The following is a 24,984-nucleotide window of genomic DNA, read 5'->3' as shown; positions in this document are numbered from 1 at the left end:
ATGAATTTTTATCTTTTAACAACAAGTACATGTGTAACATACACCCTGAACAGGTTTTCGACACCAAGGGGAGAGATCAAGGGGCAGGTAGTTAAGGCAGCGGGGGGGTGGGGGGGGGGGGAGGGAAACTTTGCCTCGCCCCACTGCCACATGCCCCTGGGTCTTCAGGAATGCCCGGCTGTACTGTTGTCTGATCAATTGGCTAATGGCCAGTTCATAGGCTACAATTTGTTGGCCATATCCAAGAGGCCATTTGGCATAGGCTGTATTTGAAAGCTGAGTCCAATGGTCCATGTTACCCCTTGTTTCTTTAGTTATCTGACTCATTATCCTGCACTACATTGTACTTGTTACCCTGTGTACCAGAGGTGTCCTCTATCTACTCATCACATATCGAATGCGCTCTCACGCTTGCTCAATAATTGATAAAAAGAAAGAGGATCAGTGAACAGGCTGCCAGTTATCTACTAAATAATAAATATGCGTTATTGACCAAGCGTGAGGTCAAGATGGCTGGATATTGGCCAAGTTCTTTTTTTGTGTTTTTATGGACCGAGACGAAGTTGAGGTCCATAAAAACGCAAAAAAAGAACGAGGCCAATATCAGCCATCTTGACCGAACAAGCTTGGCCAATAAAGAATTTATTATATGGCTTTACAATCAAGTTAAAACTACAACAACAAAACAAAACACGACATGAAACTGCTCTACTCGGAAAGAAATTCTTCATAGCCGGCCAGTGCAAGATTTATTTTCAGTGCATTTTTGGATTAGCATGCAATCGTGGAAAACAGGGAATCCTAAATTATCTTAGGGCTCTAAGTTTATTATGGCTTAAAGGGAGTATACAATTATTGAGAACGAAAAATTTAGATTTTCGCAAGAGCGGGAAGATTTCAACACAACAGTGCCTCGCTGAACGTGGTCTCTCATTGGCTAAACAGGTGGACGCCGTAGCAAGCGTAGCAAAGCATTTCATTGGTTCGAATACAACCCTACCGTCACACACACACGCGTGACATTTCTGGGCGGAAGTGTGTAAGTCTTCAATCTGGATGATTTATGGTTGCTCTTGTGTTGTGTAAAAAGTAAGTGTTCTAAACATGCTTATGAGTTTGTGTCTCTGTGTCATCTTGGCCTCGAAGATCTCTTACTAAGTAGTCATTGCCGCTAGAAGATCGGTTGAAATGAGATGAATGAAAACATCCGAATTATTTACTTGACCTCTATAAATTGAAGTTAACTGATAAGGAACTAGAAGTAATCGGTAATTAAGAGAGTCCATTCGACATTCTTAATCTTGTTGCGAGTGAAAGGTTTATTTTAGAGCTTTGGCCATATGTGCATCGCTCGTAGGTGGGAATTTTGTGCGTATGTGAAAAATATCCTGATAACACGGTACTTACTCGACTTTTCTGAAAATTTTTGTTGTATAATTATATCTTCGCTGCATTGTAGGTGATGTCTGCTGTAAAGGAGAAATGGACTGCCAGAGGGACTGGCAAATGTCCTAGTTGTAGTGCCACATACTCAACTTTTCGGAAACCTCCGAATTGTGACCAGTGCAACTTTTTCCTTGGTGGGAGGTACGTTTCTGAAACTGTCAGCCGCAAAAGGAGAAAACTGGACAATCCAAGTGCAGTGAAAGTATGTACATTTGGTGGAAACAACCTATATTCCATGAAAGTCACCAGTAGGGATGACCGTTGTTTTTGTCTTGTTTCCGACACCAGTAGACTCTGTTACTACAGCTCATGCAAGAGCTTTCGTTCAGTTACAGCAGCATCTGGTCAGGAGGAGATGAACAAATTCTCATGTAAACATCTTGATGAAGTAAAAAATGCAGTAGCTGCAGTCAAAGAATACCATTTATCTCCCCAGCAAGTTTCTGAATATCCAGGGGGTAGTGATGTCCATGGGAAAATGCTTGATGCAGTCAATCATGCCAAGGTGCTTGGTGTCTCTCAAGTCATCAGAGTATCCGAAACCAGCTATGCTGTTTTTGGCATGCCGGACACCTTTGCTGAAAATGGCATTGTCCATTTGAAGCAAGTGAATGGCACATTCTCATGTGTGGTGAAGAACTGCCGTACTATTACTGGTGGTAAACAATTGAAGTCCCGCTATGTGTGTATCCACATTCATTTGTTGTCATGTTGTCTTGGCTTGTGGAAATCGTCACCACTACCCACCACTGCTACATGTACTGTTACTGTCAACTCCCCTGTTTCAAGTTCCACTACTGCTCTTCCTTCTGGTGCATCAAGTTCCAACCCACCAATTCCTGTCTCTTCAAACTTAACTGCATCTATTTCTCCCTTATCAAGTTCCACTCCACCCAATATTGCTGTGTCAAGCTCTACTATACCCACCTGTGGTACTTCGAACATTATTCCAATTGTCTCTGCTTCGTCAAGCTATTCTACTGCAGCCACCTCCAGTACCAGTAACTCAGGCTCCTCTCCCTCTGAACGTAACTCTACTGGCTCAACTTCAGCAACCTCTTCTGTCACAAGGACCTCTACTGTAAAGTTAAATTTGGCCAGCTGGTATCCATACCATATCCCACTTAATATCATAAATGCTGCCCGTGATTGTGATTGCAATACTTGGAAAGGAACAGGTGGTGGATGGCCCAAGGAGTTTATTCCCCAAGACCAAAATTGTCTTTTGTGTGGCACTCAACTACGTCCACCAAGATGCCATCCAGGATCACAGGGGAAAGGATTGTTAATAACAAACATGAATCCTTTTCTTGAAGTGAACATCAAAGTCAAGATGTGTGAAAGGGTTGATTGCCAAGCAATGCACCAGCCCCAAGTTTATGATCTCGGTAAAGTTACATGTAGCTCCGTACTTGAATACCTATTTACATCATACATGTATATCTTGTATATGCATGTAAAATCAGTCTCTCAACATTTCAGAAATTAAGCACATATTTTATACCAAAGGTTTAAAATATTATCTATAATTTTAACCAGTTTTTTCAAAGTGTTCTTATGGTACATTTGCATGATCATCAGCTGGCAGTGTCCTACATCCACGCATGTAGATGTCCATAAATTTTCTGTATGCCTTTATGAATTGAAGCAAAGAAACTGTCACTGCATCAGCAAAACTGGTTGTCTCTGTCTGGAACTATTTTAATTATACATTTCACTGTTGTTAAATGTTTTTTTTTTCTTATCTTTGTTTTATATATATCTAAATACAGGACTCTTTAATGCTGAAGACAAAGTTCTCATATCTCTGGAAATCTTTTTAGAGTGGCGAGAATTATTCAAAAAAGGTGTACCCCTCTCAATGATTATTGAGTGCAAAATGAAGTCATTGCTGCATACAGTTCCTAAGGTTTGTAATAGATCCTCATTTTCGAAAAATGTAATACATCTTCATTTTCGAAAAAATGTTTGTAAATGTTAATATATTAATGAAGCAGCTACATGTATGTTAGTTAACTTTATTTGCAGTCAGAAAAATTTATTAGAAATAAATGCGATTCCCTGAATGGTCCCCTTTAATTTTTATTCTTGCAGGATCACACACCTAATCCAAACACAGTTGACTACATTTGTGATGTAATGTACAATGCATTCTACTGTTTTGAAGCATTGACCCGAAGAAACATGGATGATGTTGTATGTGGGTTGTGTGGAACTGTTGGAGAAGTTTATTATGGTGATGGCAACTCAAAAAACTGCTGTACCGTTAAGGGGGTCAGTAGAAATATAATTATGTTGAATTTGATTTTCCCTCAAAACGTCTCACATATTTTTCTCATACTAACTGTCATTGATATTATTTATTTATTATTGTTTTAGGTCAACACTGTTCCACTTATTTCTGTTTTATTCTTTACGCCAATTAATTGAGGTGCACTACATGTAGTTTAAGTACTGGATCAGTGTTGTGTTTGATTTCTGGAAGACTGACCTGAATTTTGCTTTGTTGCGTTCATTGAGCACGCTTCAATATTTTATCTTCGTTGTTGTCAGAAACAAAGTGCAAACCCGTCCAAAAAAATACAGGGGAATGGTTTACTACTTAATTGAAAAGCACATGCAAAAATTCAGGCACTTCTGAAGGAAAAAAGTAACCCAAAAACGTCACTTAGCAATACGTCCTTCTTGCACCAAGCCATTCAATTGTTCTTCTTCTTTGATACTGGCACCATACAGATTGACTATAGTCAACAGGAAACAGCACAGTTGCCACCTTTAGAAGATTTTGTACACAGGATTACATCCCATTTTGTTGAAATAACAACTTACACCAAAGCAGATGGCAAGCTATCAGCCAACATTGGAGAAGTGCCACCATTAATTCCACCATGTCAACGTGCAAATAAAGTATTGAATACCGAAGCCAGTAAAAACAGTGTATACTTAACAAAGAAGGAAAAACTCAATGATGTAGAAGGTAACAATTTATTTTCTTGCATGCATTACTTTCCTCCTATACGTCTATATATACTTTTGTATCAATCCAAATTATACCAAGGTTTTATGGCTCACTTTTAGATAAATATAATGTTATCTTATAACAAAAACATAAACTTGATCCAGGTATGTTTTGTGGAACTTTTGCAAAATCTGAGTTGACCCAAAATGTTTTGTGGAACAAACTGTTATGTTATTTGATTTCATAATTTAATTCATATGCATCTTGCCCAGGCAACTGTTCTAATCAAACATATTTAAATTCAGCATCGCCCAACTAGTTTATTTAATAAGTATTCTATAAATTCTCTCAAGGTTTATCTTGATCTTGACTGTATATTAATTAATTAATCAATTGGTAGTTAATATAATGGCTGTCATGTATTTATATCAACAGTCAATTAATCTTTTTTTAGGTGATCCTACAATGCTGCACCTCCTTTTGCAGCAAAAAAAATTCCTTGTTGAAGAGATAAAAAATTTATCTGTGGAAAAACTCAAACAAGTTTGTGAAGAATGCTCAATATCGACTAAACAGAGTTCAGCTGTAAGTTTTAATTACTGGAATTCCATGTATTTTTATTGCACTAAATAAATTGAAAATCAAGAGTGACTTGCCAAAGCAAAAGCATGCAAACTGTACTGACAAAATAACTTAATATACTTCCTTAGTGAGACCCCTGTTATCAAGATGATCTCTTAAGACAGATAGTAGGAGGAGTGTAGGGACAACAAATTCACACTAAAAATACCAAAAAATAAAATAAAAGCTATATCAATGATTCCCAAAAAACACACATCACTAACATCGTTGTGTGACAAAGTATAATTTCCTTTTTTTTCTATTTTATTTGATGCAGGATTTTTTGCGAGGCAGGCTGCTTGCTCTTTATGCAAGTATCACTGTTGGAAACTCTCCATGCCAAAAGTTCACCCATGTCGAAGGTCACTCAGGTGGCTTTTATCACCTTGTTTGTCCTCATTCTGTGAGTGTACACAATTTTGTTTCCATATTTAAATTTCTTATAAGTTAACTCTTGTAAAGTAACAGTTCAGTCCATGATTTTCCAAAGCTAACATTTTGCACCTTGTTTGCTTAGAACAAAATTTGATTAACTTACTTAAAAATCAAAAAGAGAATGTTCCACTACTGAAAAAGTCAATTTTAGAAGTAAGACCTACAGTTGAAGATGTATTAACACCATGGAATGATTAAAGTAAAAAATATCGTTTTTTTCAAAATGTGACTTGGTATTAATTTCATCATGTTCTCACTGCTGCATACATTGTAACATTATCACTTGTGAAAACTTATAAGGGGCCTTATAGGGGGCAACCATTTTTCTGGAGGGGGGGGGGGGTTGAAGAAAATTTTCTGCAAGTGCTTTTTGGAAGAAAAAAATGCATGCAGCACAAATATAAACAGTAATCCTTCAGAGCACTGAGAATGGAAAATTATCCCACACTTCCTTACCCACCAGGTAAGGTGACCAGATATCATCCACTACCCACCCCCATCAAGAGTTGTTCCTCAAGATTTCCTTTTTCTGTTATTACTTATATGTTAAGATGTGTCACTTATACTATTGCTTAGTTGTTCATTCCTACAATGTGATTTTAATTTTAAATTTTTGTTTGCAGTGTACTGTTGCATCAAAATTCCTTCTTCTGCAAGAATCTGTCCGTGACGCTGCTGACTTGTACCTCAGCCTGAAATACCCTCCTCCTCTTTTAATCTGTGATACACCTTGTACTCTGGCACGTCACATTGATCAGAGGTGTCCGGATGTTGCAGAACAACTTTGGGGTGACAATGTGGGGTGCTTTCAGAAGCCAGTAATAGGGAAGTCACCTATTAAAGTGAGTGCACTAGTTAATAATGTATACCCAATCCACCATTTAGTGAATTATTATTTTGAGCATGCATATTGTAGTCTAGCTTTTCAAAACAGATTGAGCACAGCCATGTAGTTACATAAATTTACAGGTAATGGGTTAAAACTGTAGTTGTATAATCCATCTTCTGTCCTTTTAGTGCAGATGATCATTTTTTAAATCACACCATGCAGGGACTAAATACAAACCATTCTTCAAGTTTTGTAAACAACCAGCACATTGTAGCTGATGAATTTACGTTGCTACATGCAAGTTTGTCTGTGGTGAGATTCTTTGTCCCATCCAGACTAAATATAATGATTATTTCACACAAGTCACCCCATAATGCAGTGTAAATCTGTTTAATGAGTGTATGTCATGCATGACCATGGATTGAGTCTCTCACAATGTCTTACTGAAAAAAGGCAATGTTCCAGGTGCAAAAGAGTTCTCTTGTCAACAAATATTGTTGGGAATATACATGACATTTCATTATATAAAGGCTTTAAACAGATTGCAAGAAGCGGGCCCTACAAACAAATTGCAGAAAGTATGGAATATTTGTTGTTGTTGACTGCTGAGGGTACATTCATTATTGACAGCAAGAAAAAATGAACCCAGTCAAAACAAGCCAAAAGATTCCAGCTAAAAGTTATGATTTATTTTGTTTTGAACCCTGGTAACATCAAGTTAATTTTTTCTTCCAGGTCAGTGTTCCAGAGTTAGTAAGCTCAACTTTTAAAACTAAGCTGGCACAGGTTGACCAAACATCCACATGGCAACATCCTACAACTGGCCAAAAGAGGAGGTATATTGCAGGTGATCGATTTCATGCTTCTGTAAACCCCCACAAGTCCGACTTGTGTGTGTATCATGACATCAACCTGTTGGAACAAAGTAATGGCATCAGAACCAGCTACCAAGAGAGTTCCAATCATATCAAGAATAGACGCCTCCAGAGCTCAACTGTTCAAAGCTTTTTTGTACATTTCCTGTATAATTACCTGATGGACTATTATGGAAATGAACAAATTGTTCAGAAGCAGATTAATGATATTAAATCTATGTTGGGACCCAACCAGGTGATCACCAGGGATAAGTTTCATCGTTTTGTGATAACCAAGTTAGTTTCTTAATTCCCTAGCCTTTTGTTGGCCTTGTTCTGGGCTAGTGGTTTGTCCATGTGGAGTAGTGATTCACTGTACTTACTAGCCCTCTGCCTAGCAGTCAAAAACGTTAGTGTTAAGTACTGCTATATTGCCATGACATTCTTCATTTAATTAGGATTGCCGGGCATACACTGTAGAATGGTGTTTCCTCGAGTTAGATGGCACATTTATGGTGGTTCATGTGAACCCAGTTCGCTTTTTAGTGATATGGAGGTGAGGGCATAAGGCCTTTTTCAAGGTGGGGCCTATTCTGTGAGGGGATCATAATAGACCCCTATAGTCCTCTGGTTCATATTACTCAAGCTACATGTACTAGAAACTAGCTACAAAAAAATCCCAAGTTATCAAGTTGTAGTACATTTCTTTTCCATGAAACTAATTATTTTAGGGGCTAGTAGAGTAGGAGGTTGTTATCACTAGCCCACCATGGTTTTACTAGTCCTGGGCTAGTGGACTTGTGTTAGTGTCGGGCACTGGTAGAACATTGATCCATATAGGAGGTGAACACTTTATATCATGTTGAACAATTCTTGGGAGAAATTAGGTGATCACAGATGTCATTGTGGGGCATGATGCAATTTGTTATAGTGAACAAAATCTCTTTTAGGAAAGGCCGGGTACAAGTCAGACATCACAGATAGTCATACTACAAGCTTTCACCATGCTGAGAATAAGCATATTACCTTTCTACTTTGCCTTCTTGCAGGATTCACTGCAGTACCTTGAGGGAAAACGGATATATAACATTATAAGGATAATATTCAAAATCAATCTTTTTAAATATAAAGCTGTTTAATTGACATGCAGGTTGCATGCTGGTGAAAAGATTAAACCTTGATGGTGTAGAAACTGATAAACATCTTGGTAACATGACAGTGAACGTGCCTTTTACTTACCACTTTTTCTCTCTGGGAAGTTCTGTCAATGCCAAGCATGACATGTGATAGTAACCTTTCCCTGGGCACTACAATGAAAGTATGGTCATCTCTTCTTAAGAGGAAAATGTACTGACAAACATATAATATGTATTTTATTTGTTATGGTTTTAATTTATCCTTGATTCATATTTTTTCCTTTGTGTCACAACTCATAATCATCTAACAAGAGTTTATTTTTCATGTGGAGAACGTGACTTTTATACGAAAAATGTCATTTGCTGACTACTTAATCATCAATAGAGCCACAAAAAAAAGTACACAGTCATTGAAATTTTTCCGAAGGGTGAGCTGGAATTCCATTTTTTTTTTTTATGCATATATCACCATATTATTTAAAAAAAACTTGAACCAAGAAATAGATTGATTCCGGATATATGCATGAATCCAAATAATATAAGGATTTCAGTGTTTTAGCCATGGATAGTTGCAGTGAGTTGCAATGAGCATTCTTTGAGCATCCTCATCTGGGGTACAGTCTAAACAATGATTTTTTCGAAACTTTGCCAATAGGAAAGCAGATTAAAAAATAAAAGGAAATGTTACAGTGTAAAATTGAATTCTGTTTAACAATTTGACAGAAAAAATTCACTAGTTTTATTTCTGGTCCAAGGGAGACCGTCATTTAATAGCCTTCTGGCTTCTCGTGGGCTTCCTCGTCACTATTATTTAACAACTATTCACCCAAGTGGAGGTGGTTAGTGTTGGATATTAACTGAGCCGCAAAGCGGCTAGGTAAATAGCCACCGCTAACCACCAACACTGAGGTGAATAGTTGTTTTAGTATATAATAAAACAGTGAGATAATATACACCACAAAAAATTAATTTGGATCATTTCTTCACTTTTCACGGATGCAAACCGGGACACCATTTTCTCTCGAATTGCCCGGAGGTAAATAGCACAGGATATTTGGAGTTTGACGCGCCAATCAGCGCTTGCCTTCAACGCTATCTGGCCACTGTTTTAGTATATACTAAATTCAGGTATTCTCTATGTGTATGAAAAATATGTAACTAAAATATGTTGGCAAATAAATGTGGACCTTGAATGTTACAATTTGTTTACTTGCTGAAATCGGATCTACCAAGAGACATTTTTGAAAACATTTCCAATTGAAAGTAAATAAATGTTTTCAGCTATCCTCTAGGGCTTTGAAAGCCAACCTTGTTGGTAATTGTCATTACTAACATGTTAGGGGGTAATTAACTCTCAATACCTGAGCTTTTTTCTTTGTTTCACATACTAGCATTTCGTTTTCTTCTTCTTGTGATCTTTGCTGTAAAAAATTGCTGTCTTTTAATTACCTTCAAAAAATTTCTTCAAATCCCATGCTATTTGAATAATAGCTATGTCTGCAGTGTGGAGCCCATAAGTATTTATGATGGAAACTATTAGATAGAAACTCATGCATTTCATTTGTAAGGTCATAATGGTTAGTGGCAATTACTTGCTGGTGCATGGGCCCATGAATGTACATAACTCCAACATCACACGACATGGTGCCTGTTGCTCTCCCAATTAACCAAATGATTAATCTAGGTTGCATGTTTGCCTTAATTGGCTTGGTTAACTTTTACATCGGATATCCATCGCACGGTCTATTGACAGCTGTCCCAACCAGGCATCCGCAGACCAGTAACATCTGACGATACCAAGTGTAGGTCCCATCAAGGTTGCATTATTTTGTTACAGTTTACAGCCAACCAGGTTGGGTTATTGACAAATTATTAGAACAAGAAAACAAGCCAAAAATTTGTAGCTTCTGTTTTAGGCTACACTGCATATATATTCTGGTAAATACATGTATATATTCAAAGGGATTTCTTACCTTTTTACAAGTGCAGTATTTAGACCTATTGGTTCTCATTCTTGTTGTTTGGCCTGAAAGGCCATGAGAAGATCAAATCAATTAAAATTATGAACTCAAAGGTAACAAAATCAATTGGTTGTAATGAGAACTAAGGGACCGTTCATTTTTTATGAGAGAGGGGGTGCTGGTGGGATTTGGGGGGGGGGGGCACTCGAAAAAAATTGGCTTGAGAGGGGGGGCCAGCCGAAAAAAAAAATGAAGGAAAGGGGCTGGGGGGGTCGGACGAAAAAATTAGATTAAAAATAGGATAATTAAGAGATGTTTACAAATGGAAGAAAAATTGTACTCTTTTATTTATAACAAATATGCTAAAACAGTTCCAGGGTAACAAGAAAACTTCTCAACAGCTTTAATAATTTATAAGGACAATGAACATACCATAACAACAGTCATAAATAGAACCAAAAAAAGGGGGTGGTAGGCCTACACGACTTTTACCTCATGCCAAAATGCTGCTTATTCCAATTAAGTTGTTTCTATCTGCTGGGTAGATTATGCTCTGGAAGGTTCTGCATTAATACTGAGCAAATGTGATTTTAGCCGCATGTTTCACACTGAGAGGTCATGACATACATATCGATTGCCTGTAGTTATTTTTTCTGGTCGGCAGGATTTGCCCTCTGATGCAAGCACATTTTCTTTGACCTCTTTTGAAGCGTACAGCTTTTTTATTACGGCTGAATAAGGGTTCCAATTTTCTCCAAAGTTCCTTCTGGATCTGAATAACTAAGCGATTTTCTTTAGTCCGTGAGTGTAATGTTTTTCTGCAAAGCTGTATCACGCTGGGCCCAGCTTGTCAGTTTTCTTTGCAGAATGTTAAATTATCACGGATAGTGACACACAGATCAAAATGGGCTATTAAAACAGCATCAGAAGAGCAGCAAGAATGACAAAGTGAAGACAATTATGGGACACTTCCTGCAGATGAATACTCTCAGAACAGGTCAAGCCGAAGTGAGAGGCAGCAATGACTCAGGTCAACTAGACAGCAGTGGTGAAAGCAGTGAGGGAGAAGAAACTGATGATGATTCATGCGGGGGGGGGGGGGCCTTCCAAAAAATTACTCTGATGAGGGGGGGCGCCATGTGACAAAAATCGGAAATTGGGGGGGGGGGGGGGGTCATACAATTTTCAAATTACACTCCTCCAAATCCCACCAGCCCCCCCCTTCCCCATAAAAAAAGAACGGTCCCTAATGCAGGGCATCCGAACTACATTACGCATCGATTGTGTGCAGAATTTCATGCATTATTACATGTAGCATGTGTACATATTAAAGAAAAAACCAGGTTTTTATGAGGCCTGCTGGCTTGTGAGAAAGACAAATTGTATTTTTCCTCAGAAGCGAGTATTGGCGTCAATCAGCTAGTTATCATGATTTGAAAGTTGGAGAGCTACATAACATTGACATTGAATATAAATTTTTAAAAATATAAAACTACTAACTGGGTGCAATACAGACAGTGATATTTCTGGGAGATAAGAAGCTGTAATAACTTGATGTTACGTGTGCGTACTGATAGTTATTTGTGAATGAATGGTTTTGAACTTTATTTTTTACTTTTTTGGCACCACATACCAGAAGTACCTTGGCGGGTCATGACACCAAAAGTTCCATCAGCAAACAACTGCCTTACAACAGTAGGAGGCTCTCTGCTCTCTTCAAGGCAAAATGATTAATTAACAATTAGATTATGAGCTCAAGATTTCTATCGCATGATAGTTGACGAGGGCATAGCCTGAGTCAAGTATCGTGCGATAGGAATCGAGAGCAAACATTAATATAATTGTTTTAGTATGAATCTACTAGTCGTTCAAAACTTAATCGAAATCCTCTTCAAAGACAGTTCTAAAATGCTAATAATTGGCCGTAATTTTGTTATAAAGCGCAGACGACTACACTACTCACTATCTATCACTGAATAGATAGTGAGTAGTGTAGTAGTGTAGCCAATCAGAGAACAGCATTCGTGATAGAATGCTAGTAGATTTATACTTAAAGTTATTTTTTCCCAAATCTTCTAGCTCGAAGGGAATTGCGAGCTTTGAAAACAGACCACTTTTAACCATTTCAGCAAATCTCTAGGCATTTAAAATATTGCCATTCTATTATAACTTAACACTTGCACAACTGAACCTGGGATTAAAGCTTAAAATGTGAGCATAAATTGCAAAATTTGCAATTCAAGGATATCAATTAAGGGTGGTTTTCAAGGATATTCAGTCAGATTATGGATTGTAAAAGAGGTTCTTTCAACCAAAGTCCTGTCCTTTGTGTGCTTCTGTTATTGTTTTCCTGCCTTTCAGTGGTCTTCAGTCACACACGTAGCTGGCCTTCGCCTCTAATCTATGTAAAAACTAAATAGAGCCTTGGTTGAGCTTAGATGGAGAGGATATTAAATAAAAGAACTTTTACCACAAACAAAGACTCCAAATTTTGGTATTAACAAAAATGGCGGCGAACAAAGGGTGACTGATGCAAAGGACTGTGGTTGAAAGAGACTCTTAAGTAATCTACTTCATTGGAGAAGACAAAACCTGGACCAGCGGGGTCATGATTCCATCAAGGGAATTCATGGACCAGCAGTCCAGGTTTAATTGTCCTCTCCCCTCAATTACATTAATTAATAAAACCTGAACTGGCACTGCTATAAGGAGTAGCACTTGCAGCAGCTGATCTTTTACTGCTACTACTTGGGCCCCCGGTGCTAGTGTTGTCACAATCTGCATAAATTGAGTGAATATTAAACAGTTAAGCTACATGTAATCTATAGGTGCTATCATTTCACTTTATTTCATCCATAAGTTTGTGTGCTTGTCTTTGGTGTGAAACCTTGTTTACCTTATATACAGTATTTATTTGATACCTTAGAGTGGTGCTTATTAAATTTTCACTGTTTTTAGCAAGTAGTAGTAATATGCCATAAAGCAATAAATTAATCAACAAAATTAAGATGCATCATTCTAAGCATTAAAATTGTTCATTAAAAGTTTCTTTAAAATACTAAGAAAACTTGTTCTTCAGTGAAGTCTGTAATATGTCGTTAAGGTCAATTAGCACACTCTTGGTTATTCCTCTTGTGCATTTCAGTTTTTTTGGAGGCGTGGGTCCCATGTGAAATAACCCCATGGAGGAGTTCCATGGAATCCCATGGAACTCCATGGCATGTCCATGGAACTCCATGGAGTGTCTGTTGAGTTCCATAGAATTTCATGCAGTGTCCATGGAGTTCCATAGAGTTCCATGGACATCCATGGGATTAAATTAAACTTCATGGAGTGTCCATAGAATTCCATGGAGTACTTGAAAATCTTATGTAACACATTGTAATAATGGGGTTGACACCAATCAGAACTTTACTGTACATTCTGGAATTTACATGTATAATTCACAGTTTCTTTGTTGTAAGTTTTAATCTTAAACCATGGCAAATTTTAATTAATATGCAACAATAACAAATGGTTTGGAAGTAAGAGAAAGCAATTGTATACGTATTCTATACCACAAGAGTGGGCTTTATTTGTATGTTATTTTAATTGGACATATAAAGACATAAAACCAAGATGAGCAACTGATATAAGTATTTGCAACTGGCTTCCTTTCAAGGAAAGCTTTAATACTAAAAAACATGAGCTTACAACATTGGCCGTATACTGAACTGCATTTGTGAAAACACTATTACTTTCAAACCTTCTTTGATGAATCTTGACTCCATTAAATGCCAAAAAGAACAGCAATGCTTTGAATCATTAATTCCAACGACCTTCATGCGCAATGCTAGCTTTTAAAATGAGCAAGAAAGCGACTGGAGTCTGACTGAGTACCGGCAGCCATCTTGGATTTCATTCAGACTGGGAAGACTGGGCATGAACAAAGCCATTTTGGTCAGCAGATATGGCACTGCAGGCTCGGGAAAAGACCGTTTCATTTTAGATTTTAGGCGGGTTTCAAGCGTTTAGGAGACATTTCCTCTGGATTTTTACCTCTGTTAAGCTAAAAAATGATGGATTAAAGCAGCAAATGTGGATAACTACTTTTAGAAAGAGGTAAGATTTCACACAATAATTTTGATAAAAGAATACGTGAGAATGTGTGATTTTATAGATCTTCTGAGCGAGTGCAATTGCCCCTCTTAAATTTTATAGAGCAAATTCGTGATTTTTGAAGTAGACATTGCCTATTTATTTTTAATACAAAGCCTTCGCAATTGTTTTTACAGGGTAATAAATATTATTATTGTTATTTGTAGCCGGTTTGATATAATGTCTTGGTATAAGCTGAAGACTCACATGATCTTGATTTGAAGGAAGCATGGACATCAGTTCATGATCAACTTCATGCCCATTGGGTGTATATTTTTGTAACTGTCACCTCAGATGTTAGAATGCACTCATTTTACTCAGAAACCAACAAGATCACTGTGATCACTCAGAAGCGCTCAAATTTTCTGTTTTACTACAGATTTTCAACTCAATATTGTTGTCAAGCCGATACTCAAGATCCTGTACTGAGCTTCAGAGTCAAGTCACCAAATCCTGTGCAACAAGATAAGTCGACCACTATGCTCGTTGGACTCTATTTTAACTGATTCATTTTGTTATGAATCGTGCCTTTTGCTACTCACTGTACTCCTCAGGAACATTAATTACATGAATTTACATGAATGTAAAGCCTGATCACAGAAAAGTAATAAATTCCAGTGTGTCCCTCAGTCACTACTTGTGGTCAAAGCCTTTAGTGTAATTTTAAGCTTTATAAATAAAGCTGTTTCCATTAATGGCAAAGCATGATCAGTGAAATGTTTTCATCAATGAATTCCATGGATATAATGTCTTTCCATTCAAATTCCATTAAGAATGCAGTTGTGTTCCATGGAACTCCATGGAACTTAATTAGCCCACGGAATTCCATGGAAATTTTTCCATTAAATTCCATGCAGCAACTCCATGGAGCTACATGTATTTCCATGGAACTCCATGGAATTCCATGGATTTCCATGGAAAATTTTCCATGGAATTCCATGGGGTTATTTCACACCGGGTTGGTGCTTATTTAAGGCTGTACCTTATTAACCTTTCCTACCAACAGGGTGAGAACTTCTTAAACAAAATGATTATGATTATTATAAATTATCACAAAAATTCTGTACCTTTACTTTTGCTGCTTCCTGGATTGTCAATTACAGCAGTTGGGGCTTCACTGCTGTAATCACCTGGATCTGCGCATGGATTGTCAACACAGTCTGAAGTAGATTAATGATATGGATTGATGGTATTCTTCGAATCAATATAATGGTGATTATAAACATGTATTACTTATTATAAACCAATAACATCAATTCTTTTGGTAATAAAATTAAACCATGTTTTTCTCTACATTTACCTTTTGCGGCCTGCATCCGTTTGCCAGCTTCAAGACCCTGGTGGTAAAAAGGTATTTGTTTGAATAAAATTTAAAGTTATTAGGAAACAATGTTACGATATACAGCCAACCCATGTGTGCCAGACAAGCTCCCATGATCAACCACGAGCTGGAGGTTTGACAGACCAGTTTAATTCTGAAAGAGTAAGATCATACCATGTCAAAGGCTTTCCTCTTCCTTGGTGTCAAAGATATGTATCTTTGTCTTGTTTTAGGTGTTAGGTCCTGAAGAAAAAAAAAAGAATCATTTATAGTATTTGTCAACTTTATTTTTAAATCTACTTGCCTGGAAAAAAACATTTTAAGGATTACTCTCATGGGAACACATAAATGATATGAATGCAGTCTTCATTTGGGGGGTCTGTCTTTTACTTATAAGTATATAATAAATTTATGCTTTCTACATATATCCCTTATACTTGCCTTTGACACCCCAATGTTGTCAACAGGTGACCTTTCTGATGGTCTTGTGCCAGATTGCCTCTCACATTCTGTTATAAAAAACTCTAATATTTAATAGATCAATAGAGTTGATTTCAACAATTAAACAGTGATTTCATTTACTGATTTCATGTATGGTGATTAGTTTCTTGCTCTAGTTTGGTGCAGCACCTGTCAGAGTGTGATGTAAAGAGTCAGGCTCAGGAATGATAATTTACAGTAACTTCCTTATTTTCAAAATTGCCAACATAATAAATTTTATAGCAGGTACAATGTAACATCACAATTTAGACAAGCATGAAACTGAAAGCTAAAAGCAAACCTAACCCTATAAATAACAATAGGGAGTCCAAATAACAAATTTAAAAACCCAGGCTAAATTCAGTTTTAACCCATTTTTATAAGAACCACACTTGCCTAAAATTTGGAAACTACAGTACTTGCTCTTTTTCTTGGAAATCACTTCAAAATGTTCACTTTTAGGGATATGAGATATGTTGGCATCTTTGATGACCTCATCTGGGCACCTAGGAGCCTTTTCACTCTAGTTGCAGTGTATATAACTTCCAGATGTTGACAATCATCAAATATTATTTATTGTGAGTCACAATCATATTTAAATATAGATTACAAATATAAGAAAATAAAGGCTGATTACAACTGAAAACTCTTTTAGCAACTCTGTCATCAACCTGAATTGCCTAAAAAAAATTGTCATTTATGTATTAAAACCTTTTTATAATACTTATATAGGCTACCCTGGGAAAATGCAGGTTCTTACTCTCAGGTTTTTAATGTAGAGAAAGATGAGGTATACAACTAAAACCAACATACCATCTATGGCTTGCTTGAGGTTTTGTTCCATGGCCTTCAGCGTCTTTTCCTCCTCTGGAGTCAGTTCAGGCATACTGAGGTCATCCTGACTTGGGGCCTCTTCTTCTTTATTAGGTTTTTCCTTAATAACTCCTGATGCTTTTTTGATCAAATGCCAGAAACATACAAGAGAATGAACATTATCAACGTAGCATTGTTTAGTTTTTACTCTCCCTCAATTATCCGTAATTTACAAAAAGCTTAAACTTTAATAAGCCTGATTGGCAGTTAATGTGTAACCAATTTTTAATGATCTCAGAGCAGCTGATTTCTGCTCTTTTTTTGCAAACATATCTTTTAAATGCAGGACTAGAGATTAGGCATCACAAAATTAAGTCCTATGTATAATAATATATTTTCGCAGATGCTTAAATTAGGCTTTGGTAGCAGTCAAGGCATAATGTTGCATTAAAATATATACCTAAGTTAAAACTCACCATATTTGATGTAATTTGTAGTATATGGCCTTAGGAACGAAAAGGGTATGCGATATGCCCTATGTTGAACAGTGTTCTCGCGCTTTGACAAATTACTCAGGGTACCATCTGAATGTCTACAGAAATAACACCCTATTGTTGCAGGGTTTTCCACCATGTCCTCATACAATCGTCTTATTTCCTATAAAATAACATCAATCATAATCATTATTTTTTTCTGTGATAAAGAAATCATATTTTAAAAATTTTAAATTCGATGAAGCAGTGGCTCCTGGAAATGTACCAGTGCATACCTGTCCCGAGAACTCAGACTCTCCCACCCACCTTTGAGTTTTTGTTGTGCTTCATTTTATTCCATTTTGGCGGCTGAGACCCCCCTCCCCATTGGAATTTCCCATGATCTTCATAGGGTGGGTATGGCATTTTCAGGAAAAATACATTGTAATTTTAACTTAAGGTTTAGGTGTGCTTTTAGAGTGCCAGAGGAGTCAGATTTTAAATGTAAGAAACACATTTTTCTCAACAATATGACCTGAAGTATTAATTTATTAACATAAAATAATTAAGGAGTAAAACATTCCATTCCCTGGTCTCAAACAGTGTACACCAAATATTACAGGGCAAGTTAAGGTGCCTTAATTGGTGCAGCAATTACCCAACAAACTTTTTTGACAAGTTGAATGTCCAACCAGACAGTGAGAATTTCTTTGAACTGTAACACTGGTCCTCCTTAATTTTAACGTTAAAAGACATCACCACCAAACCGTTGATTACATTTGCAAACAAAGTTGTGGGAATTGAATTTGGGCACAATACATGTACAGAGCTAACTAACTTGTGAAAAATGTTTGTTGGATAGCTACACTAAGTTAAGTTGTGCTACAAGATTTAGGCAAAAGAGATAAACAATCATTGAGAGCTTACTGTGTGGGAGACACTGGCAAAGCCATCAATAGTGGTGCTCTTTATTGCCACTCCAGGTACTTTCCTCCCTGTTTTGTCAACCACATTTACTCCAGGATGCAACCAAGTGAGGACCTTGAATTCACATTCACTCGCCATTAGTTGACTGTTTAAATAGCATTGACTGTTGTACTAACAGTCTAAATTTTTAATCCAATACTTACACTTTTTTCATCAGACTTGACTGCAGAGAGAATACTTCTATCTAATTTCTGAAGAGGTGTCAACTCACTGGCCTTATGTGTATCTTCTGATAAGGTGTCGTATATGAAATATGAGATGACATTGCCAGTTTTCGCAGGTCTTCCTATCGATAATCTAATCTAAATAAGGGATAAAACAATAAAACACATTAAAAAAAGAAAAAGTCATCTTCAGAGTCAAGTGAATAGTGTTTGTCAGTCAATGTTTTGTTGATCTGTATCATTTAAACATTGATCATCGAATGACAAACACTATTCACTTGACTCTGAAGATGAATTCCGCTCAGGTTGTCGAAACGTCAGTCACCAACAACAGTTCTTTTCAGAACTACTCTCACCTGGACGATCACAACATACGAACTTAACTTACCATTGTGTTCGCTAAAACAACAGAGGTGACACCTTTCAGCCATCTCTGTTGTGGCTGAGTTTGTTCAAAAACTCTTGACAGTATGGACATTATAATACCAGAGGCCTCAGAGTAGATCCTCTTCCAAATGTCCAGGTACATCACTGCCCATGCCAGGAAAAGGCCCTTAATTTAATGGTAAAAAGGAATAAGAGTAATAAAAAATTAAATAGCCACTGTTGTTACTATTAAATAGTCAAACTGCATCTACTTTCCAACTAGTAAATATTTGTGAAAGATGAAATAATCAACAATGGCACAAGCCTGGAACATAACTATAATTTTCTGATGATACCTTATTTTCCTGCATGTGAGGTATCAGGGAATTCTCCATTATCCAGCTGTCATGTGCTTGCACGCCTTCTCTAGGGCCGGTGTAATTGAAACAAACCACACGCCCAACGATTCTAAAAACAAAACATGTTGATCTGTATCATTAAACATTGATCATCATGCATTATAATATACGACTTTAGACCACAAAATGTTTTACTTTAACAACTGCAAGAATCTAGTGCATTGACACCCTTTACATTGGCCTCTCTGAATTTGTAGGTACAAATACATGCAATGGAGCTAATTTATATAAAATTAAAATTGACATTTAATATAAATGTTTAAAAATACAGTCGAACCTGTATATAACGGCCACCCTCGGGACTTGAGTAACTGGCCGCTTAAAGGTGGCCGCTTAATACAGGATCATTAAAAATACTCACTGGGCGTGGTCTAATGTCAATTTTAATGGCGTATCATACAAAAAACACTTTATGCAAGGAAACAATAGGACAATCAACACTCTTTCAAGTGATCAATAGTTTAAACAAAGTTCAGTTTCAACTTGTAACTTGACGGTATTATATACGTAACATTGTGTAAAAGTACTATACAATAAATTGTCCTCTACTCTTCTACAGTGTACAGTGCTCTTAATTTCTATGACTTACAGTTCACAACAAAATATCCCATTCTGTCATTTCGTAGTTGTTACGCTCAATGTTCAATGTCACATGGCTAAAGAACAAGTTAATTAAAGAGGAATTTCTCGCTAAAGAGTGAAGCATATTCAAAACAAACTTTTTTTTAACGTTCGTGATATGGTACTATACTTCAGCACATTGCGAATATCTGAAAGGCGTTAACTATATTAAACGGCCGAGTATCAGCTTACAGTAGCTTTGCACATGTTATTTCTTAATAGTGATGCTGGATCGCATTTTAAACACAATAAAATACCGCATAAAATAACATTATGGCTTAGTTTCCATTCAAGGGTGGCCGCTTAGTACAGGTCAAAATGACAAAGAAAGACAAACATTAAGGACTGCCACAGGGTGGCTGCGGCCGCCTAATACAGGTAACAAATACAGCGTTTGTATGAGCAAACAATCGGGACTTTAAAAACTGGCCGCTTAATACAGGGCCGTTATATACAGGTTCAACTGTATTAAACTGTACTGACCGGGTGCAAAACATACAGTGATATTTCTGGGGAATTAGATGACAGTAAAACTCCAGCTCGTGATGCACTCATGCCCTCTTTCTTAGACCCAGACAACAATCTGCCCTGTACTTGTAGAAGGAACTCCCCAAAAGGTTTATTGATGTCTGGGTCATCAATAAATACAACACCATTTGTTGATGTCAAGCTGTCCTGCATCTTTTTACTGCAAAACAATACAATAAGCTAGACATTTTATAACAGGACGGAACTGTGACTAGTTAAAATTTAAACTTAACACATGTCATACCCTTTGCAATTCCTCCCCCATACCTTCACACACACACAAACTCAATCACAATCCTTCCCCGACCCATGCACATACAAATTGTGATTTAAATATATGACTTGGCTTACAATTTATTTATTATGCAGTTTGGTTTTTTTAACTTTTTTCAGATTTAAAGAAAGGAGTATAAGACAATGAATGGTGGAAATCAACACTGGTTTTAGAACATGGGAAACAAGAACAAAATTTAGCAAAACAAAGTTTATAGACATGATAAGGTCTTCACTAAAATAAATTATACAAGGACGAATACCACTGAGACGTACGCAGAAGTTCCACAAAGGTTTTGATTTCCACCACTTAGGAACATCAAGTGGGCACGGGTAGGGATCCCTTGGGCGAGGGCAAGTAGGTAAAGACTGAGTGACTTGCCAATGCACTTTGTCTCTGAATAAATCATTCCAAGTGAACTTTCAGCTGCAAATGGTAAAATACAGATAGTGACAACAATTTACACAATATCATCCTTTTCAAACATTATAGTTTAGGTGTAATTATTAAATATAATTTTGCATATGATTTATCATTTCTTCAAATGGACAATTGAGGCACTCTATCTTTTGGAGGGAAAAAAGAAACAACAACAACAACAACAACACTAAACAATTAATAACAAATTTTGAATATGATGACTTACTCCACACATCACCCGGCGACGTAGCATTTCTCAAAATCTTTGAAAGGACAAACGCTGCTGCCAGTTGAAATGCCGGAGTATTTTGTCCAAAGCATTGGGACAAAGTATGGAACCTTAAGTTAGATGGAAAATAAAATATGTTCAGCAAGAAGTGCTATTGGCAATAGGATATCAGCTGATCATGAGACTGCACCCAAAGATACTGACAAATGAAAAAAAATCAATTGGCTTATTTGAAACTGATCTAACACAACTGATTTAAGGAACACAGTAATAATTATAACAAAATTCTCAAACAATATGCAACTATCTGATACATCATTGTCATATTTTAAATGGAATGTTTATTATAGTATATACCTGTGGAAGGCCTGCTTGAGACATCCATAATTTAGCAGGTCACTATTCACTACCAGTTCATACTGATTAAGGTCAGAGTTGGTGATGAGATATCTTTGCTCCAAGGCAGTAAGGAGCCTCTTTTCCTCGATTTGAATCTATATTGAGAAACAAATAAATTGCACTTACTGTAATTGCTCATTATATTCTTTTCAAAATCGCGGCCTCAGGTTCATTCTTTTAACCCCCAAAAAATTCGCAAATTTCAGCCTCAATATTCTTAAAATACATTTTCTTAGGGAGCAAAAGGAGTGTATGCAAGTTAACAACTAGAACTCAAGGGAGTCTGTAAGTCAGACATGTCCTAAAACATCTGCAAACCCAAACGTTAAAGGTAAAATATCAATTAGTAAAACCTAAGCTTATATATTGCTAAATCTTCAGAGAGACAGCATAATTTGTGTAATAAAATTTTATATATGATTTTCCAAATGAAATTGTCCAGTATAACTTCATTAACTATGGGACTACTGTCCTATGAATTGCGGACAACCTGTCGTATAGGTCTTCAAGGAGAAAAGAAAAACGGCAAAAACTTCAAGGAGAAAAGAAAAACGGCAAAAAAAAAAGCACAGAAAAGAAAAACCTTCGCGAAATTCTGGTCAATCACCTCAGAAGAAAGGAGCCAGTAGATTCCCTCTTGAAACCCGATGTACTCGGCCTCCTTAAATTTTCGCTGTCGCTCTTGTTCCGCATAGTCGTTCTTTAGGAATGAAATGTATGCTCCAATATCGGTTCCAGACACTTTATTTCCTAATAAAAACGTCCCGCCTCCGAAGGAGGCCCGCAAGCCATCCAGGAAACGTTGCTTGGAGTCGAAGACGCCCACATTTAGCACTATATTTCTTTTAAAAAAAATAATAAAAGAGAAATACATTGTAATGTTTCACCAAAAAATAAAAACTTACCATCAATTTAAAGTGGTAGAAAATCGCAGGAAAGCGTCGCCCTTTTGTGCTTGCCAGCATTAAAGTCTGCCGACAGTCGCGATTGCGTTGTAAAGTTTTGCTTGACAATGTGCTAGAATTATTGGGTGATATACTTCGAATTCCCGAGGAAAGTAAATGTGAAGAAAAAAATATATATCAATATCAAATACCTGGACATTAGATTATTAGAATGGTGAGTTTGACCAACATGCAGCAGAACACGTGTTAATTTAATACAATGCGGTATTCTTACCTTGACTCAAGATTCCCCCGATTCATGGTCGAACATACACAAACCCACTCTCCCGCATTTTTTCGCTTTGAATCTATCTCTCCGATAACTTTCAACGTAAAGTCCCCAAAGAGATTTCCAGAAGAAAAGTAGGTTTTTCCTTCTTGAGCAATGAATCGCTCCACGTCAGTCTCCCGGGTCTGAAAACCAAGGAACCAAATTCAGCTTTTAAACCTTTTAAGACAACAAAATGATGATAACATTAGCATTAACTGATAAAAAAGGGGGCTTAATGTACCTCAATTGTTTCTTGGCCCGACTCGCCCGACATATTCCGTGGAAAAAACGTGGAAGTTTTTGGAGAAGACCACACATTAGCTGCACACAGCGGTGAATGCAAGGAAGCATGTGACAACTCCGTCAATCAAAAATCGTACATGTATGAGTGACATCGGCTTGAAATGAAAAGGCTTTCTTAGGTATCTCAAGTATCTCAAAAGGAAGTTCTTTTTGCAGGAGATAAATGAACAAAAAGGTTGAACAAAAAAGGTTTCGAGTGGATAGCGCTTGATAACTTGCCATCTTGCCATAAAACATATACCTCTTGCGTTGTTATCAAGTAAAGCATTTCCTTGGGTAAAGTACCATACCTGCGCGCTATGATAGAGGCAGATATATATGTTACTTGCCGGCCGGGAGGTCAGTATGGTGAAAAACTGTGACCGAGGGCTTAAAAATGATACCCGAGGCCGAGGGCAGCATTTTCAAGCCCAAGGTCACAGTTTTTCACCATACGGACCCACCTTATAAAGCCGGAAAATAACAATCCAATGGGCTTGCGCGCCGTCTAACAACGATTTGTAAAAATAGACAAAAGAAAGATGTATTAAAGAACATACTTTTTTGGAACTACTTTATGTTTGCTGTATTTATTTCACTAATTAAGTTCTCCAAAATTGTTTTTGCGGTGTGAAATTTCGTGCGAAGTTTGAAGTTTTACTACAAAAACAATTTATGTCCGTCCTTGATAGGTTTCAAAATCAACTGAATCGGACTTTTCTACTTTAAATTGAATGGCAGAAAGTGAGAAAATTCGTTATGTGTATTCCAGAGAAATTCTCCTAAATACAGCAACGATCAGAGAGGTAAACTGGACTGAAATTTACGGCGAGAGAAACACAGGGTTACGCGCAATTACAGCGCCAAGCTACAAACAACCAAACAAACTTTCACAACTTCAAAACACGTAATTGAATTTACTTACAGTGACTTTCCTTGCCATTTTAAAGTGAACAGAGATAAACTTGCATTGACTAAGCGTCAATGGATGTGTAAAAGAAGGCAAAAGATTGACGAGTACCGTTCACTTCTGGGAGCCGCGATATTTAGGCAGCGGGGGAAAAATTCCGGCCCATGGGGGCCGTATCGTAAGCTGGAGCGGTAACGTGCGCATGATTAGCCAATCAAATTTGAGGTTTCAGGATTCCGGCCCGCTCAGATGCTTGAAAAAAAAAATAAAATTATTAGATATCTTTTCACGAATTTTATCTTTTCAATTCCAAGATGTCAGCAGAATTACCTCTTTAACGTTGCAGGTCTTTTGGGATGGGGAGCTGCTTGCACCAATTTTTTTTTCTTTTGAGGAACCCTTCTTATGGTGTACCTGGCCGTTGTTAGTTTCCCATCAGCGTTTTGTTTTGTTTTGCTCTGTATTTTTTTTTGTTTTTGTTTTTTGTAATATATGTCAACAAGATATCAAATGTGAAAGACCGTTGAAATATATCCCCAGCACCTCCAGTGGCCGCTTAAAGAGGGAGTACATCACCTGAATGTCGTTTTCGGCCGCCAAAAATGGGTTTAATAGAAACATCTCGTTCACGTTCCATCTTTGATAATTACACAATTTTATGTTTCGGGGCGTTTTGTAAATTCTGGGTGATGTTAAAATAAAATA

The 24,984-nt window shown here is 37.0% G+C and overlaps 3 protein-coding genes and 1 long non-coding RNA gene across 8 annotated transcripts in view; 2 read left to right on the top strand and 2 right to left on the bottom strand.

Annotated features, from left to right (window-relative positions):
* Positions 1-24,984, bottom strand: part of LOC146458842 (sepiapterin reductase-like) — a 36,944-nt gene that overhangs the window by 443 nt on the left and 11,517 nt on the right. The gene's annotated exons all lie outside the window — the stretch shown is intronic.
* Positions 905-9,481, top strand: LOC146458845 (HMG domain-containing protein 3-like). 5 transcript variants are annotated; one of them, XR_014858115.1, is made up of 10 exons: positions 905-1,089; positions 1,460-2,834; positions 3,219-3,355; positions 3,541-3,720; positions 4,183-4,423; positions 4,860-4,990; positions 5,304-5,429; positions 6,085-6,303; positions 7,026-9,119; positions 9,190-9,481. XR_014858115.1 is itself a non-coding variant. In XM_085090248.1 (9 exons), exons 2-9 carry the CDS (start codon positions 1,463-1,465, stop codon positions 7,452-7,454), a joined length of 2,835 nt encoding a protein of 944 aa, XP_084946374.1. In that variant the 5' UTR covers positions 905-1,039; positions 1,460-1,462; the 3' UTR covers positions 7,455-9,481. The 5 variants fall into 5 exon arrangements, 4 of the variants coding, with proteins under 4 accessions (XP_084946374.1, XP_084946372.1, XP_084946375.1 ...); XM_085090248.1 differs by having other exon boundaries at positions 905-1,039; positions 7,026-9,481; XM_085090246.1 differs by having other exon boundaries at positions 7,026-9,481.
* Positions 7,066-23,391, bottom strand: LOC146458843 (uncharacterized). The gene is made up of 24 exons (XM_085090250.1): positions 23,329-23,391; positions 23,052-23,230; positions 22,480-22,714; positions 21,831-21,967; positions 21,471-21,583; positions 21,100-21,250; positions 20,522-20,710; positions 19,339-19,450; positions 19,005-19,169; positions 18,596-18,754; positions 18,393-18,506; positions 17,469-17,649; positions 16,993-17,130; positions 16,141-16,208; positions 15,874-15,942; positions 15,679-15,715; positions 15,446-15,538; positions 12,930-13,019; positions 11,875-11,955; positions 10,254-10,306; positions 9,642-9,701; positions 8,384-8,451; positions 8,171-8,208; positions 7,066-7,202 (listed from the first exon to the last, which is right to left on the bottom strand). The coding sequence occupies exons 1-23, from the start codon at positions 23,359-23,361 to the stop codon at positions 8,175-8,177; spliced, it is 2,559 nt and encodes an 852-aa protein (XP_084946376.1). The 5' UTR covers positions 23,362-23,391; the 3' UTR covers positions 7,066-7,202; positions 8,171-8,174.
* On the top strand, positions 13,990-15,007 carry LOC146458844 (uncharacterized). Its single transcript, XR_014858117.1, has 2 exons — positions 13,990-14,342; positions 14,758-15,007. It is a non-coding gene; the product is annotated as an uncharacterized LOC146458844 (long non-coding RNA).

The sequence above is a fragment of the Pavona decussata genome, unplaced genomic scaffold (genome assembly GCF_977016875.1).
Source record: "Pavona decussata unplaced genomic scaffold, jaPavDecu1.1 SCAFFOLD_227, whole genome shotgun sequence".
Lineage (NCBI taxonomy): Eukaryota > Metazoa > Cnidaria > Anthozoa > Scleractinia > Agariciidae > Pavona > Pavona decussata.
Note: the sequence above shows the minus strand (reverse complement) of the source record. Positions and strands in the feature narration are given on the sequence as shown.